We start from the raw sequence: 15386 nt of genomic DNA, 5'->3' as shown, positions 1-15386 counted from the left end.
GCAGGGGGGTGCAGAATCCGCAGGAGGGCAAGAGGGCGTTCAGTGGCAGTGGCCGGTTCACAGGTGCTCCCAGGGGAGCAGGTTGTGCTCATGTCCTTGGATCGTCCCCTTCAGCCCTCCCAAATGAGGGCTGCCCACTCGAGGTCACCCACGCAGGGCTGAGACTGCGTGGAAGTTGGGGAGGTTGGGGCCCCTGTGTGAGACCCCCAGCCTTGCAGGTGGAGCTGTGAGGGCCTGCCCCCGGCTGCGGCCCTTAGTGTCAGAGCTTGTTTGTGGCCCCACCAGGCGGGCCACTCCTACCCCTGCTGCAGGGTGGCGTGCACCCGGAAGGGGGGGCGGGGCCTGACGGGAGCCCCGCCCCTCCTCTCCTCAGCGAGGCCAGTCGTCCCCCAGCAAGGTGACGCTGGCCTCTGGCTCCCTGCTGCCGCCGCCCTCACAGCCCAGACCGTCCACTCAGCCTGGTCCAAAGGTAAGCCTGCTTTAGGCTTTGTGTGGCCTTGCCCGGCAGGGCTTGGGGGGTGGGGCCGGTGACAGGTCCTGGGGACTCGAAAAGGGACCTGGGCCCTGAGCAGAAGCTCTGGGGAGGGGAGGGGCGGTCAGCTTGGCGCCCCTGCCTGTGCCCTGGGACCCCAGGGAGCCACTCGTCCTCGCAGGGTCAGAGGTCAGGGCCACCCCCATCCTGTATGGCTTCTTCCCCAGGGGTGTCCACGAAACTCCCCGAGAGCGCGTGCATCCGCACCGACCGCTGGCCTGGGCGGAGGTGGACGCTCCCCGCCTTGCCTGCCTGGCATGGGCCCCGGGCTGCCGCCCTCAGCCGGCCATGGTTCTCTGTCCTTTTCAGCCCCTGTCCCAGCCTGAGTCTCCAGCTCCCGGCCCCCCAGGCCACATGGACCTGGAGCCCCCACCCCAGCCCCTGTTTGGGACCCCTGCTTCTCAGCCGAAGAAGGAGCCGCCTGGCTACGAGGAAGCCGTGAGCCAGCAGCCCAGGCGGCAGGTAAAGAGGGTGGCCGGGGGCCCGCGGAGTGGGTGGTTACAGTCCCCCGGGTCTTGTGGGAGTGGGGCTGGCTGGCTGGAGCCAGCCTTCTGGGTCCAAGAGGCCTTGGAGAGGGGGTGTCGGGCCAGGAGAGAGGCTGCAGGAGCCTGGGCGCAGCCCGCTGGGGCCTGACTGCTGGCTTAGGGCCGGGAGGGTCTGTGCTCTGAGTCCGGCTGGGGCTCCCTGTTGTAGGTCCTCATCTTTTTCTGGTCTTTGGCCCACAGGAAAATGGCTCCTCGAGCCAGCAGATGGATGACCTGTTTGACATTCTGATTCAGAGTGGAGGTAAAGTTGAGGCCCCACGCTGCCTCTCCCCACCCTCCTGCCTGCCTCGTGTCTCTAGCCTGGGCTTGGCTGATTGGGTTTGGTTTGGTTCTTGACACAGTGCCTGGGGGGCTTGGTGAGTACTTAGGAGGCAGCAGCGTGTGAGACGCGTCCCAGAAGCTGGGCAGGGCCCCCCTGGGGGTGCATCTTCAGCACACGTTTGTTGTATCCTGAGCCGCTGCACCGCGTGCCCGGCGCTGTGCCCGCAGCCCAGGGTGAGGCAGTGAGAGAGATGCCCACCTCAGCGGGGCTTGCAGCCTATTGTGGGGAAGTGATGGAGGAATAAAACAAACTGTCCTTCGGAGCGTCAAAAAAAGCAGGGGAGGCAAGGGTCCCAGGTGCGAGGGGTGGTCGGGGTCAGGGTTGCTGGGCAGGTGCTGTTCATCGCTGCAGGGCAGACTGGAGCAGGTGTGGGTGGTCCAGACACCTGGGGGCGCCAGGCTGAGACACGGGGACCCTGGGTGATGCTGGGAGCCATAGCACAGCTTCGCGTGAAGGGTGGCTCCTCTGGAAGGGCAGACTGGGAGGCTGGTGATCCAGGAGAGCGGGGTGTGAGGGGGGGCCACAGGAGGGCTGAGTCCAGGAGTGTCCGCAGAGCGCCAGTTCAGTTTCCTGTGGCTTAGTTAGGTGTGTGGCCAGGAGACACGGCACCCAGGGGCGCGGTGTTAGCAGCAGCGTGAGTGCCCGGGAGCGTGGGCGCCTCAGTCCCTAGACTGAATGGAGGGGCCACAGGGCCAGGCCAGGGGAGGTCTGGGCTGAAGGCAGGAGTCAGGGGGTTGCTGGTGTCCCGACAGCATTCAGAGCGGTGAGGCTGGGTGTGCAGAGAGGAGGAAGTGGCGGGGGGTGGGGGGTGGTGGTTCAAGCTGCTGAGGCTGACCAGGGGGCAGAAGGGGAGCTGCACCCTCATGAGGATCAAGGTCCAGGGCCGCTGAGTGCTGCTCAGGAAAGCTGAGGACCGAGACCTGGCCCCGGGCCGTGGTGGCGGCCGCCAGTGACCTCAGCCTGGACAGTGGGTTGGTGGCCAGAGCCTGCCTGAAGCCGGTTGGAGAGGCTGGGCTGTGGGAGACAGCGGGTCTAGACTGCTCTCTGCAGGGGGTCCCCCGCAAAGGGGTGGGTATGGAAAGGAGGCGTGTTTGCCTGCTGGTGGGACGAGCTGGTGGTCTGGAGGTGAAGGAGACCCCAGGGGCGTGTCTGCGTGGGCAGAGAAAGAGGCAGCTTCTCTCCTGAGGGATTTAATTGTGTCAGTAGGAAGAGCAACAGCTTATCAGCTTGGACAGTTTAAAGTGGTGGATTTTACCTCAATTACAAAAAAATCGAGGTCACTGGTTTTGATCTCGGGGAGACTCCCTGGATTGCAGGGTCTGCAGTAGGGGCCTGGGGTGCGTTTCTAATAAAGGCGGGTGGCGCTGAGGTTCCAGGAGAGGGGCTGTGGGAAGCCGAGAAGAGACAGCAGAGGAGGAAGCTGGGGCTGTTTGCCCCCAGAGGGCCACAGGGCCGTGGAGGAGGGCGTCAGCAGCAGGGGCGCGCAGGCAAGCTGAGGGAGAGGGAGGCGGGGAGTGGGGCTGGGCGTCTGGCGCTCAGCTGGGACAGGACCTAGAGGGCCAAGGAGCAAGCCTGGTTTCTGCATTAATTTTTTTTTTATTGAGATAAAACATATGTAACATGGTTTTCCATCATAATCATCTTTGAAAGGTGCAAACTCAGCAGCATGAAGTTCATTTTCATCGTTGTGCAGCCATCACTGCTCTGTTTCTAGGACTCTTGCATCATCCCGTGCTAACAGTCACCTTCACACACTAACTCCCTGTTTCCCACCCTTTTCTGCTTCCTGTCTCTGAATTGACTGTTCTAAACCTGTGTGTGAGTGCAGTCATACACTATTTCTCCTTTTGTTTCTGGCTGGCTTCACTTAGCATAATATCCTCAAGGTTCTTCCCTGTCACAGCTTTTACCAGAATTTCTTTTGTGCTGAATAGTGTTCCATGGTGTCAGTACCAATGTGTTTATCCCTTCATCCACTGGACATGTGGGTCGTTTCCTATCCCTTCATCCACTTTTGGCTATTTCTGCCTTTTGGCTGTTGTGTACAACGCTGTCACGAGTGCTGGTATCTGAGTCCGTGTTTCCGTTCTTTGGGGTGCGCACCTAGAGGTGGGGCTGCCGGATCAGTCATTCTGTGCTTTTCACGTTTGAGGGACTGTAGGACTGCTTTCCACACAGCTGCACTATTTTCATTCACACCAGCCACTCACAAGGGTTCCCGCTGGTCCACATCCTTGCCAACACTCACTTTCAAATTTTTGTCTTTCCCTGATGATTACTAGTGTTGAGCATCTTGGCTTCCCTGGTGGCTCAGCGGTTAAAGCGCCTGCCTGGAATGTGGGAGACCGGGGTTCAATCCCTGGGAAAATTCCCTGGAGAAGGAATTGGCAGCCCACTCCAGTATTCTTGCCTGGAGAATCCCATGGAGGGAGGAGCCTGGTGGGCTACAGTCCATGGGGTCACAAAGAGTCGGACACGACTGAGTGACTTCACTTTTCACTTTTTCATGTGCTTACAGCCGCCTGTTATATGCTGGAGAAATGTCTTGATTTCTTGGTCCATTTTCCAGTTGGGTTTTGTTGCGTTCTAGGAGTTATTCTGGATATCAATCACCTACCCAGATACACGGTTTGCAGATTTTTCTCCCATTCCAGGGCTTGTCTTTTCACTTAACTTTTTTGAAGTATAGTTGCTGTATGGTCTTTTCATTCTCAATAGTGATCTTTGATGTACAAAGTTTTAAGTTTTTATGTAGGCCAGTTTATTTTTTCTTTGCCTATGCCTTTGGTGTTACAACCAAGAAATCACTACTGACTTCAGTGTCACAAAGATGTTCCCTTTTCTTCTTTTATAGTTTTGGCTCCTAAATCTAGATCTTTGCCCCATTTTGAATTAATATTTGTACGTGCTATAAGGGGAAGCTCCAATTGCAGGTCACACTCAGGCTGGCTTCTGACGCCCCTTTGCTTTCTCGATTGGCAGAGATCTCAGCGGATTTCAAGGAGCCAGGGAAAGAGAAGGCGCCCCCGACAGCAGCCTGCGGCTCGCCCCTGGCCGCCCAGCCCTCGCCCGCGGCCGAGCTCCCTCAGGCCGCCCCGCCGCCTTCGGGCTCGCCGGCCCTGCCTGGGCGCCTGGAGGACTTCCTGGAGAGCAGCACAGGGCTGCCGCTGCTGACTGGCGGGCACGAGGGGCCGGAGCCCCTCTCCCTCATTGACGACCTCCACAGCCAGATGCTGAGCAGCTCCGCCATCCTGGACCACCCCCCATCCCCCATGGACACCTCGGAATTGCACTTTGCGCCTGAGCCCAGTGGTGTGGGCCTGGACTTGGCCGACGGGCACCTGGACAGCATGGACTGGCTGGAGCTGTCCTCGGGCGGGCCGGTGCTCAGCCTGGCCCCGCTCAGCACCACGGCCCCCAGCCTCTTCTCCACGGACTTCCTCGACGGCCACGACTTGCAGCTGCACTGGGACTCCTGCTTGTAGTTCCTGGGGGTGGGAGGGCTAGAGGCCCCGAGAACTCTGGGGCGCCTGGCACTTTCCAGCCCCATCCCGCCCCTCCGTGAGGCCGGAAGTCCTGACAATCACAGGCCCTGCCCGCTCCAGGGAGGCGGTGCTGGGACCCACCCCGGGCTCCGGGAGGCCTGCACGGGCCGGGCTCCTATTTGACGACCTTCTGTGAGGTCCGGGTGCACTTGCTGGCTGCGGTCTGCTCAGGAGGCGAGGCCCGGGGCTGAGGCAGAGCCAGGGCCCGCGTGTCCTCTTCCCCCCAGGGGGCACGAGCTAGGCCTCTACCTCACCATCCTCGCGGCGCCAACACCAGGGTCCCAGGCTTCCCGGGAGGGGCTCCCTGCATCTTAGTGTCTTGGTGTAGTGCAGCCACGTGTGGTTGGTGGCAGTTTCTGTACAGGTGTACATACCTCTGTTATATATCGCCATACGTATACACATATCTCGGCGGGGGCGGCCGCATCCACCCCCGCCTGGAGACCACCGCTCCCAGGGCCGGGCGGGGCTCACCGCGGTCCCGCCCATCACTTGTGTTTGACGTGTAGCCACCTCGCCACAGCCTGAGCCCCACCCTCCTGCTTCCTGCTCCTTATCAGTGCCACGAGGGCGGGGTGCTTCCTGCCCACATTCCGTCTGCTGCCTCACTGCAGCCACCACGGCCCTGGCGGGGGAGCCCCTCAGGCTCTGGCCACCGCCTCCTGCCCCTCACGGTCATCCACGGGACGAGGGGTGGCGTCACCAAAACCGGAGGTGGGACAGCTGTGTGAACTTTTTAAAATAAAAACAAAAACACCTCTTGCTGGTCCATCTCGTTCAATCCACGTTAGACGAGACATGGGTGGTAGGGCTGGGCCCAGGTGTCCACACTGTGACCCTGACACCACTTCCCAGCCCTGCCTGGATGGGAGACGGGGAGGTGCTTTCTCAAAGACAAGAGTTTATTTATAAATCACGGAGGCCCAGGAGCCTTCAGCCACCCCACCCTCTTCCTGAGCAAAACCTGACAGCCCAGAGTTGGCGTGCCACCCCGTCACGAAGTTTTTGGTTGGCACCATGGAGCTGGGCCCAGGGCCTCTGTAAAGACGCTGGCAGGACAGGGCCCTGCTCCAGCCCTGGGGGGACCTGGCAAAGCTGGGCACCCCCGCCTGTTCCTGCCACCCTCTGCCCTCTGCCACTCTGACCCCCCCCACCACGGTGCCCAGTCAGAACTCTGGAGCCTGTCCTCCCCTCGACCCTGCAGCTCGGGGCTGGCCGTTCTCTCCTCGCTTTGCGGGGGCGGGGGGGGGGGGGCGCGGTGGGCGGCGCCTGGGTGAGACGGGGCCCCTGGAGGAGCACGTCACCCGTCGATGTCCCAGCTGAAGAGGTGGTGCTTCACCAGCATGTCCTGGACGCCCTCCTTCAAGGGCTTCTTTTCCTCCTGCACGAGACAGCCCCCCTGTCATAGCTGCTGGGCACACGGCGAGGAAGCCAGGTGGCAGGGCCAGGGTGGTCGTTGCAGGTGGCGCCAGCACTCAGGGCCCCCCCGAGGCCTCAGCCACCCAGAAATGCTTGGGGAGGCGGCCCCCGGCACTGATGCCAGCCTGCCCCACCCGCTACAGTCCCCTGGGAGGCAGGCCCCACTTCCCACCTCTCTCTTTGCAGGAAGCTCCCAGTCCTGGGAGAGGCTGAAAGCGAAGCAGCAGAGGACCCTGGAGAGCGAAGGGGGGCTGTCAGACGCTGGCAAGGCTCAGCGCCCCCCCGGCCCACCCTCACCCCCGGGCTGGGCCTGCAGGAGCCCAGGGTCTCCTCACCGCAGCTCGCACTTGATCTGGACCCAGCCGGGGCTGCGCAGGAAGGACCAGGGCTGGTACCACTTCTCCACGGTGGGCAGGCTGGAGCAGAGCACCTCCAGCCACAGGTGCAGCACCTGCTCGCTAGGGGCAGGGAGGGCACCTGCTCAGAGGCCCGCGCCCCCGACCCCTCGCCGCCCCTCCTGCGTCTGAGGCTCCATCACCACCTCCCTCAGCCCTGCTGGTCGCTCAGCCTGTGACACGCCCCACGGCATGCTCTGAGCTCATCGCGGGGGGGGGGCTCCCGCCCCCAGGTCAGCGCAGCCTGGACGCCGCCCCTCTGCCTGGTGGCAAGTCCAGAAACCCCACGCTCAGCCTGGCCCACCCGAGGCCGGCATCCCTCAGCCTGCAGCCAGGTCCCTGGTGAGCCCTGACCGCTCACCTCACTGGAACCAGTGCTTCACCAGCCCCAGTGCCCCTCCCTGCCAAGCGGTTGCTGGTCTCACACTGGAGGACGATCTTCGGGAGCCACCCTGGCCGCCACCCACCTCCGTCCGCCCAGCTCAGCCCCGCCCCCCGTGAGGGCACGCACACACACAGCCCCCGCTCACGGGGGCGCACACACTCACTTGAGCCCCACGCAGATGAGGGAGCGGAGCTTCACGTCCATTTGTGCGTGAGCAGCGTCGTGGGTGACGTTAACAGACTGCACAGCCTGGGGGGCACAGCGGTCACTCAGGTGTCCCCAGCTGCCCACCCTAGAGGCCGGTCCGCCCGCGGCCCCCTTACCCGGTAGAGCAGCTCCTCTGGGGTCAGGACTTTGCCATCTTCATCCAGCCTGAGGGGGGACCAGAGCTGCCCACACCGCCCTGGTGGGCTCGGGCCACGCCCTCCCTCCATCCCGGCCCCAGGCTGCTGGGAGGGCGACCTGCAGGAGGACGCAGGAGCCAGGTTACCTGTACGTCTTGCACAGCACCAGGCGCGAGTACACGGAGTCGAAGTCTCTCTCGACCTCCCGGCCCGCTGCCTGGGGGCACAGTGAGTGTCAGCGACCCGAGGGTAGATACCAGGTCAGAGCCACAGAGCCCAGCTGAGCAGGTCACCTCCCCACCAGCTCCACGGGGTCCGGACACTCACCTCCTCGATGAACAGCCAGGGGTGGCAGGCACCCCCGAGCAGTGAAGGCTTCTTCAGTCCGTGTTCAAACAGGGCCTTGAGGGCCGGGCAGAGGGTCCCTCGCACGAGGTCTGTGACCCCCTCCGTCACAGCATCGTCCCCCGCGATGGAGTACTGAGGGGGGAGGACGGGGTCTGAGGGCCCCAGCCAGCCCCTCCTCATCCTCACAAGCGCTCCACACGCCCAGGGGGACAGCCTGGGGCCAGGAGGGCGCCAGCCTTGGGGTAGAAGGGGCACGGCCCCCGGGGACAGGCCCACCTCGCGTGCGCGCTCACCTCCTTGCTCCGCTCATCCAGGACTTCCACGAACTTGGCTGGAAACCAGCCTGGGGGAGAAGCAGAGCCTGTGAGGCGTGCGGCTCTGCATCCTGAGGTCTCCCACCCGCCACGGGGCTGAGGACACAGGCGACAGAGACACTGAGCAAACCCAAAGCCGCCGCAGCTTCACGGCCTGGCCCGCCCTCCCGCCGGCCCGGCACGACACGGACCAGACGGAGGCCTCACCTCTCAGGCCGTTCAGCTCGCCCACCCAGCAGTGCTCGTCCTTCTGAGAGACGATCTGCCAAGGAAAAGTGTGGGAAGCTCGGCTCCGGCTGCCCAGCTTTGTCCTGGGTCAGAGCTCTGGCCAGGCGAGGGCTTGGCCACCCCACCCGCTGCCAAGGGAAGGCGCCCACTCCCCACTCACCGTGATGATGTCGTTCTTGCGGAAGCCCAGCTCGTCGTCGTCATGGCGCTCGAAGTCCAGCAGGGCCCTGGCTCGGCGCGGGTGGCCGCGCGAGCAGGCCACGTAGTTCTCGTGGTCCCGCTGGTGGCTCTCCATGCTGTAGTCCGGGGTCAGCTCCTGCCAGGGCGGCAGAAAGGCCACTGCTCAGGCCAGGGCCAGGGCAGCGAGGCCCTGGTCAAGCCCTGCACCCAGGGCTGGGCCCCAAGACTCACCACATTGCAGTTCTTGGGGTCCGTGCACTGGAAGTGGCGGGCCACACGCAAGATGGCTTCCCGAAGGTCAGCCACCAGCTCCGTCTGCTTGATGTTCTTGGCCTTCATTGCCTCCAGGTCATCCTCCCCTGCGAGGCCCAGAGACCAATGGCAGCCATGGCCGTGCCCCATCCCGACTCCAGGGAAGCGCAGAGTCCACGTGGGGTGTGAGTCTGATCACCCCCATCACCCCACTTTCAGAGCCCAGCCCAGCACCTGGCCACAAGCATGGAGCTCTCACCGAAGAGCAGCGATGTGATGCCAGACTTCCTCCGCTGAGTCCTGCGGCGGACCACCTGTGGGCACGAAGTCAGGTCAGCGAGGCTGGGCACCGGGCACCCAGCACCCAGACCACCTGTGGGCACGAAGTCAGGTCAGCAGGGCTGGGCATCCAGCACCCAGACCACCTGTGGGCACGAAGTCAGGTCAGCGGGGCTGGGCACCCAGCACCCAGATGGCACCCCAGCACAGGAGGAGGCCCGGCCAGCATCTCACTCACGCTGCCTTCTCTGACGTGGCCTCTGACGCCAGCTCTGAGGGTCAGATCAAGCCTGGGTCTATCCTATGCCCAAAGAGGGTAGCTCTTGGCAGAGACGTGCCAAGGCCAAAGCGGTGGTCCCTCCACAGCGGTGGTCCGGCCAGGCTGGGCCCTGGGAGCTGAGGGGCAGAGGTGAGCGTGGCCTCCTCCCTCCCACGCCCACCTGAGAGAGGCCGGTGGTGGCAGGGGCGCCCAGGAGCTGGCCCTGGTCGGCCAGGAGGTAGGCCAGGTGCTTGCGGCGCTGGGTCTCCAAGGCCACGGCAGTGAGCGAGCCCGCCAGCCGCATGGCCTCCGCCAGCAGCAGGTCCGCGTCCTCCAGCTGTGACGGGATGTCTGACAGCGTGTTGAAGATGGAGGCCGAGTTCTCCGACTGGATCAGCTCGTCCTCCTGGGCCGGGCAAAGGGCGGGCGTCACCGCCTGGCGGACCCGAGCCACCAGGGAGACTTCCCTGCACGGTCAAGCTGAGCACAAGGAGGCCCTGCCCCTGAGAGACACCCCCGCTCCCCGGATGGGCCGGTGCACAGGCCGCAGGAGGCCGCAACCTGGACCGGGGAGGTGGAGGGCCGGCCCTGCGGGGCTGCCAAGAAGCCACCTCTGACGCCGGGGCTGGGCTGTCACCTTGAGGCGCAGCATGCCCAACGTGGCCTGGAACAGCACCAGGGAGCCCTCGTAGAAAAACAGGTCCCAGAGTCGCAGCAGCAGGCGGATGTGCACCACGCTGGCGAAGGCCGTGAGGAACCAGTGCAGCGTGATGAGCGACAGCTCTGCGGACACACGGCGGGGCAGGGGTGGTGGGCGCACGGCCGCCAGAACGGGGTGTCCCCCAGGCCCGCGAGCCGTGGAGGAGGCGGGGTGGCAGAGAGCAAGAGAGCTGCGCAGGGGGGCACGCCCCCTTCTCCCTCCCGAGCTGCCAGGTGCCGTGCTCGGCCACGTCCCAAGGCCTCAGACCTGCAGAACCTAAGCCCAAGCTGGGACCCCGGGATCCAGAGCAGAGGCGGGTCGGGCCCTCACCAATGTCGTGCTCCTGGAGCAGCCTGTCCAGGCGAGGCAAGTACTGGACGATGAGGTGCCGCAGGACACGCTGGTCCGTCTGCACGCCCAGCAGGGTGGTGCTGAAGTAGGAGGCGGGGAGCAGGTCCTCGATGATGGCGCACATCATCCAGAAGGCGTCATCCTCCTCCAGGAAGAGCAGGAGGCAGGCAGCCACCTGGCAGGGCAGGGGGACGAGGGGCATCTACCCGGGTCTCCACACACTGTCGGGGGGACCCATCAGAGTAAGGTGGCCTCTGTGGGCGTCACGCCACAGACCATGTGCCCGCCTCAGGCACCTGGTGGCCCTCTCCCTCCTCCCAACGCCCCCGCCACTCTCTCCTTCCCGCCTCCCACCCCAATGATGAGGTGGGTCACCCCGGGCTGTGCTCACCATGCCCGTGCCCTGGCAGTAGCCGATCTCCGGGTAGAGCCAGGCCAGCGCTCGGAGCACCCTGCGCAGGCGGGGCACCCCGACGCCGCTCACGTGGGCGAAGCAGGCATTGCTGGGCATGGTGCGGAGCAGGTCCTTCTCGATCTGCCGGCAGCCCGCCCACAACAAGAGCCCATGAGGCGCAGCTGCAGCGGCACAGCCTCCGCACCCCCGACACCGAGACCCCCGGGGAGGAGGCCAGGGACCCCTGTGTGGGGCAAACCTCAGGTTGGCTTCTCTCCCAGGAAGAGGGGGTCCTCAGGCTCTGGGTCAAAGTTAACCCTCCTCCCTTGGGGATGAGAGCCCAGCTGGTGTGCAGCTGAGGCCACGTGGTTCACGGGGATCTTCTCAACAAAACTACAGAAGCCTGGGGCTTGAGCCAGAGCTATGGAATGAGCATCTCTGGAAAGAAGCCTGGAAACCTGCATTTAAAGTCTCCAGGGGACCCTAATATGCACCAGGTATGGTGACCTTTCTGACTATTCCCCCAACCCCTAGAGCAACCACGGGAGAAGCTGGCTCCAGGCACAGGTGTCGGGGTGAAAGGACTACCCAGGGCTGCCTCCTGGCCGCCGAGCTCTCCTGGGCCAACCCTGAGGGGCCTCCCCCGACTCTTTGCCCCCCACCACAGGGCCTCACCTGCTTGGCAGCAATGGTCTCATCGTTGGAGCTGTTCTTCACAATCTCTCGGTAGGACAGTTCGGAGTTCCTCTTCTTCTGCAGGGCCCCAGACAGCCGCATCCACAGCTGAGGAGGGGGCACGGCACTCAGTCCCCGTGGGGCCCCAGTGCCCATGGCCTCCGTGGGCCCCCGCCTCACCTGTGGCCTCATGCTGTGGGGGACCCCGGCCAGCACCAGGGAGCGGAGCTTCTCCGAGCGTGGCAGGGAGACAGCAATCTTGTCCCAGGTGAGGTCCCCCACGTCGTGGTTGTGGGTGAACTCCAGGTGGGCCTGCCAGCGCAGCCTCTGGGGCGGGTCCTCCAGCAGCTGGCCGGAATAGGGGATGCCATCTGCGTCTGTGGGGAGGGGGACAGCGACCTCACTGTCTGTGCTCTGAGAGCAGAGGGCCAGGCTCGGGGTCCACTGCCAAGAGCTCACTCCTGAAACCCAGGGTACTCTTTCCAGTCACTTCCCTGGCACTTCCCTGGCACCCTGAACAGCAAATCTGCACTCTTCACTGTCTCCCCCAAACCAGACCCATGAGCCCACCGTCCCTGCTCCCTAGGTGTTCACCCTTCTGGCCTGAAAATCCTGCTGGCCTTGTCTTTGTCGAGGATCAATAAACATCTAAACACTGTCCCCGTCAGGATACAGAATACTCCCATCATACTAGAAAGTTCCGTGTTCCTCTCAGGCGCAGCTTTTAACTCACAAATACCTGCCTATGAACCAGACAACAACGAAGACTCGTCAGAACGGGAAATGTGCGTGACCTGCAGACGGCTGGGTCTCAGTCAGTTATCTGGTTGGTGGCAGGCCACCCTGGGTTCTGGCAGACGGCCTCCCAAGCGCCCATGTGGCGACCGACAGCAGCAAGCAGTGGGGATAGCCTGGGGTTCACTTACAGAAGACCGGTCACAGATACACAATGACCAGCCCATTGCGATGGGTCAGTACACAGTTACAGAAAATATTCTTTAAAGAATATCTTAACTGACAGACAAAATGCTCATGGAATAAGGTGAAGAGATATAAGAACAATATAAAAACATGTATATGATACCATCTTAGTTATGAAAGGTACAGACGGATACTCACAAAGCCAGGAGAAAAACACACTGAAATGTCAGCAGTTATCTGCAGGTTGTAGGATTACGGATTGTTTTAATCTTTACATATTGATGTATTTTTAAAATTCTTTATAATGAACATTATTGCTTTTATTATCATATTACGATCAATAAAATTAATCTTAAAAACAAAAACAGGGAATTCCTGGTGGTCCAGTGGCTAGGACTGAGCACTTTCATTGCCAAGGGCCTGAGTTCAATCCCTGGTTGGGGAACTAAGAATCCACAAGCTGTGCAGAGTAGCAAAGAAAAGAAAAAAGGGAACCTCACCCCCCTCCAAAACCAAAAATATCCTGGAGAACTCCATATACTTGTAATAGCATCAGCATCAGATGTGGCTTTGTCCATGATTCTAGAACATCGGGGCGAAACATCCAGAGCCCGAGGCCACCATAGTGTCATCGGCCACAGAGCTGGTGCTCCCCAACAAGGACGGGGGCAGGTTACCCCCGAGGGGCTCAGTCTCACCTTCCTTGTCCACGCGGAACCCGAACTCATCATAGCGGAACTCTGGCTGCTCCACGGTGGCCTCCTCCTAGAGCCGGGGGCGGGAAGGTCAGCACCGCTGCGCTCCTCCCAGCCTCCCCTGAAGCCTCCTGTGGTCATCTCTCAGCTACGGGGCCAACGACCCTCTCGAATTCTCCCCGCATTTTCCTCAGAGGTCAAAGATAATAAGGTCAAGAAACACATTTTATGTGTTTTCGTGTCCCCATAATACCGAGAGCAGAGGTCATACTTTTTCTCCAACCTAATGGTTGATTCACAGAGGATGTGGAGCTAAGAAGCTGTCTCTGGGGCCCCATGTGAATACAGGGGAGCGGCTCCCCTCCCAGGACACCTGCAGCAGGTGGTGGCCCCCCGGGCACCCCAGCGTGGGGCAGAGCTGCTGAGCCTGCTGTACCTGCGCGTACTTGGCCAGGATCTCCTGGGGCCACATACTCGGAGTCAGGGCTGAGAAGGGGCCATTGGCAGAAGGTATGTGACTTCCTAAAAGCAGGGAAGACCAGGAATAGGAGATAAACATAATGCAGAGTATTCAGGGGGGAAATTCAAGTTGAGACATCCCTCCTCTACCCCCACCCCCCACCATTAAAGGACTGGACCATCCAGAGTGGGATGGACGGGGGAGGGGAGAAAGCTAGCAACGTGCAACTTTTAGAGGCAGTTACAGGAGACCAGCGGTGTGCTCCAGACGGAACCGGACCCCCTCCCCGGCTCTCCTTCCACCTGCGTGTGAGCACTGCAGGGAGAGGGGGACAGGGACTCGGGGAAACTGAGGAGACAGTGGCAGTAACCCTCCCAGAGACCTGTCAGAAGACTTCCTCCTTCCTCCACCTCTGACCTGGACAGTCCACGTGACCCTCAAAGGTCCATGGGAAACAAGCCGGCTTCCCTCCCACCAGGAAGATCCTCTTGGGTAAGACTCCCTTCCCCCTGGAGGGCCTGTCACCCCATTTCCAAGCCAGGCCCCTGCCTCCCACCTGACATTGTGCAGAGAGGACAGGAGAATCTTCTGCAGATCCAGACTAGGGTTTCCTAGCCTAGTGTCTCAGAGCTGGGAGGCTCCTCAAGTGTCATCTGGTCCAGAAACATCTGCTTGGGCAGGAGTGCAAAGGGGAAAGTCATCCACCGCAGTCCCTCTGCAGGGGGTCCTTTCTGTACGTAGGCTGATATACTGGTCCAGGGCGGTGGCGAGGTAAATGTTTGACAGGGAAAGAAAAGTCTCACTTGAAAGAAAAAGTCTACTGTTCTCAACATTTCGTCCAAGAGGAAAACACTGTGAAGAAGCTATGAAACTTGTTCTCAACAGCTCTGCGGGCCAAGAGGAGAGCCTGCTCAGTCCCTGCACTCCTAAGGCTGGAGAGGACCACACAGACAGACGTCCTGATGCTCTACGCTCAAGCAAACATTCCTAAAACAGAAAACAAAAACCAGACACCGCCGAAACTTCCGTGAATAGGTTCCTCCGAGCCAGAATTTTTGAGGAATCACTTAGAACACGTCTGAGTCAGTACCTCCACTCACCTGACTCTGGCGTTTCCACTTCATCCACCACACTTTCCAGCACCTCACGGCTGGAAAACTATGAAGTTGCAATCTAACTAAATCTCCTGTTATTGTTTAAACCCTTGCCTTTCTCTTTTTGTCCTCGTAAAAAAGTGACCCAACATTAAAAAGACAAATAGCCCAATTTTTAAAAACAGGCTTAAGATCTGAAAAGACATTTCTCCAAAGAACAGATGTTAAGTAGCCAGTGAGCATGTACAAAGATGTTCAACATCATTAGTCACCAGGAAAATGCACATCAGAACCACAGTGAGAGACCACGTCACAGCCACGAGGACGGCTGTAATCAAAAAGGCAATGATTAGTGCTGGTGAGGATGTGGCGAAACTAGAAGCCTCATCTGCTGCTGGTGGGAACGTCAGATGGCGGAGCTGCTGTGGAAAGCACTCTGACGCTCCTCAAAAGGTGAGATGCAGGGTTACCATATGACCCCAGAATTCCACTCCTAGTTATTTACCCACAGAAGTTAAAACAAGTATCCACACAGACAACTGTACACGGAGGTTTACAGCAGAATGACGCATTCGAGCCAAAATGCAGAAACAACCCGTGTGTCCAAGAACTGGTGCAGGGATATATGGAACGCACAGAATATCCATACAACGGAATATCATTCAGCTGTAAAAAGGAATGAAGTGCTAATGATGCTATACCATAGGGGAATCTTCAAAACAGTATGCTCAGTTAAAGAAGCCAGTCAC

General features: G+C 60.9%; 2 protein-coding genes across 11 annotated transcripts in view; one reads left to right on the top strand and one right to left on the bottom strand.

The window, feature by feature from the left end:
* MRTFA (myocardin related transcription factor A) overlaps nucleotides 1–5703 on the top strand; it is a 211361-nt gene extending 205658 nt beyond the window's left edge. For 4 of the 6 annotated variants that reach the window (XM_086402973.1, XM_086402972.1, XM_086402974.1 and 1 more), the window contains 4 exons: nucleotides 374–469; nucleotides 842–994; nucleotides 1258–1318; nucleotides 4382–5703. In XM_086402973.1, coding sequence (XP_086259099.1) covers nucleotides 374–469; nucleotides 842–994; nucleotides 1258–1318; nucleotides 4382–4884 — 813 coding nt within the window. In that variant the 3' untranslated portion in view covers nucleotides 4885–5703. The remainder of the gene's footprint in view (nucleotides 1–373; nucleotides 470–841; nucleotides 995–1257; nucleotides 1319–4381) is intronic. The other 2 variants (XM_086402975.1, XM_086402971.1) reach the window with 1 other exon arrangement.
* Nucleotides 5704–5825: 122 nt separating this feature from the next.
* The window catches only part of SGSM3 (small G protein signaling modulator 3), a 34065-nt gene continuing 24504 nt past the window's right edge, over nucleotides 5826–15386 (bottom strand). Inside the window, exons 2-22 of one of the 5 annotated variants that reach the window (XM_086402978.1) lie at nucleotides 14100–14293; nucleotides 13520–13605; nucleotides 13087–13153; nucleotides 11648–11844; nucleotides 11468–11575; nucleotides 10790–10933; nucleotides 10378–10573; nucleotides 9985–10130; nucleotides 9529–9753; nucleotides 9069–9123; nucleotides 8789–8916; nucleotides 8538–8693; nucleotides 8357–8411; nucleotides 8129–8178; nucleotides 7815–7967; nucleotides 7634–7704; nucleotides 7467–7515; nucleotides 7307–7392; nucleotides 6699–6821; nucleotides 6536–6596; nucleotides 5826–6325 (exon numbers count right to left, since the gene is read on the bottom strand). In XM_086402978.1, coding sequence (XP_086259104.1) covers nucleotides 6245–6325; nucleotides 6536–6596; nucleotides 6699–6821; nucleotides 7307–7392; nucleotides 7467–7515; nucleotides 7634–7704; nucleotides 7815–7967; nucleotides 8129–8178; nucleotides 8357–8411; nucleotides 8538–8693; nucleotides 8789–8916; nucleotides 9069–9123; nucleotides 9529–9753; nucleotides 9985–10130; nucleotides 10378–10573; nucleotides 10790–10933; nucleotides 11468–11575; nucleotides 11648–11844; nucleotides 13087–13153; nucleotides 13520–13605; nucleotides 14100–14106 — 2244 coding nt within the window. In that variant the 5' untranslated portion in view covers nucleotides 14107–14293 and the 3' untranslated portion in view covers nucleotides 5826–6244. Of the gene's footprint in view, nucleotides 6326–6535; nucleotides 6597–6698; nucleotides 6822–7306; nucleotides 7393–7466; nucleotides 7606–7633; nucleotides 7705–7814; nucleotides 7968–8128; nucleotides 8179–8356; nucleotides 8412–8537; nucleotides 8694–8788; nucleotides 8917–9068; nucleotides 9124–9528; nucleotides 9754–9984; nucleotides 10131–10377; nucleotides 10574–10789; nucleotides 11037–11467; nucleotides 11576–11647; nucleotides 11845–13086; nucleotides 13154–13519; nucleotides 13606–14099; nucleotides 14294–15386 lie in introns of all 5 variants that reach the window. The other 4 variants (XM_086402976.1, XM_086402977.1, XM_086402979.1 and 1 more) reach the window with 4 other exon arrangements.

The sequence above is a fragment of the Bos grunniens genome, chromosome 5, assembly GCF_055505025.1.
Source record: "Bos grunniens cultivar Pamir isolate PY7600 chromosome 5, Bosgru_T2T1.0, whole genome shotgun sequence".
NCBI classification, from domain to species: domain Eukaryota; kingdom Metazoa; phylum Chordata; class Mammalia; order Artiodactyla; family Bovidae; genus Bos; species Bos grunniens.
Note: the sequence above shows the minus strand (reverse complement) of the source record. Positions and strands in the feature narration are given on the sequence as shown.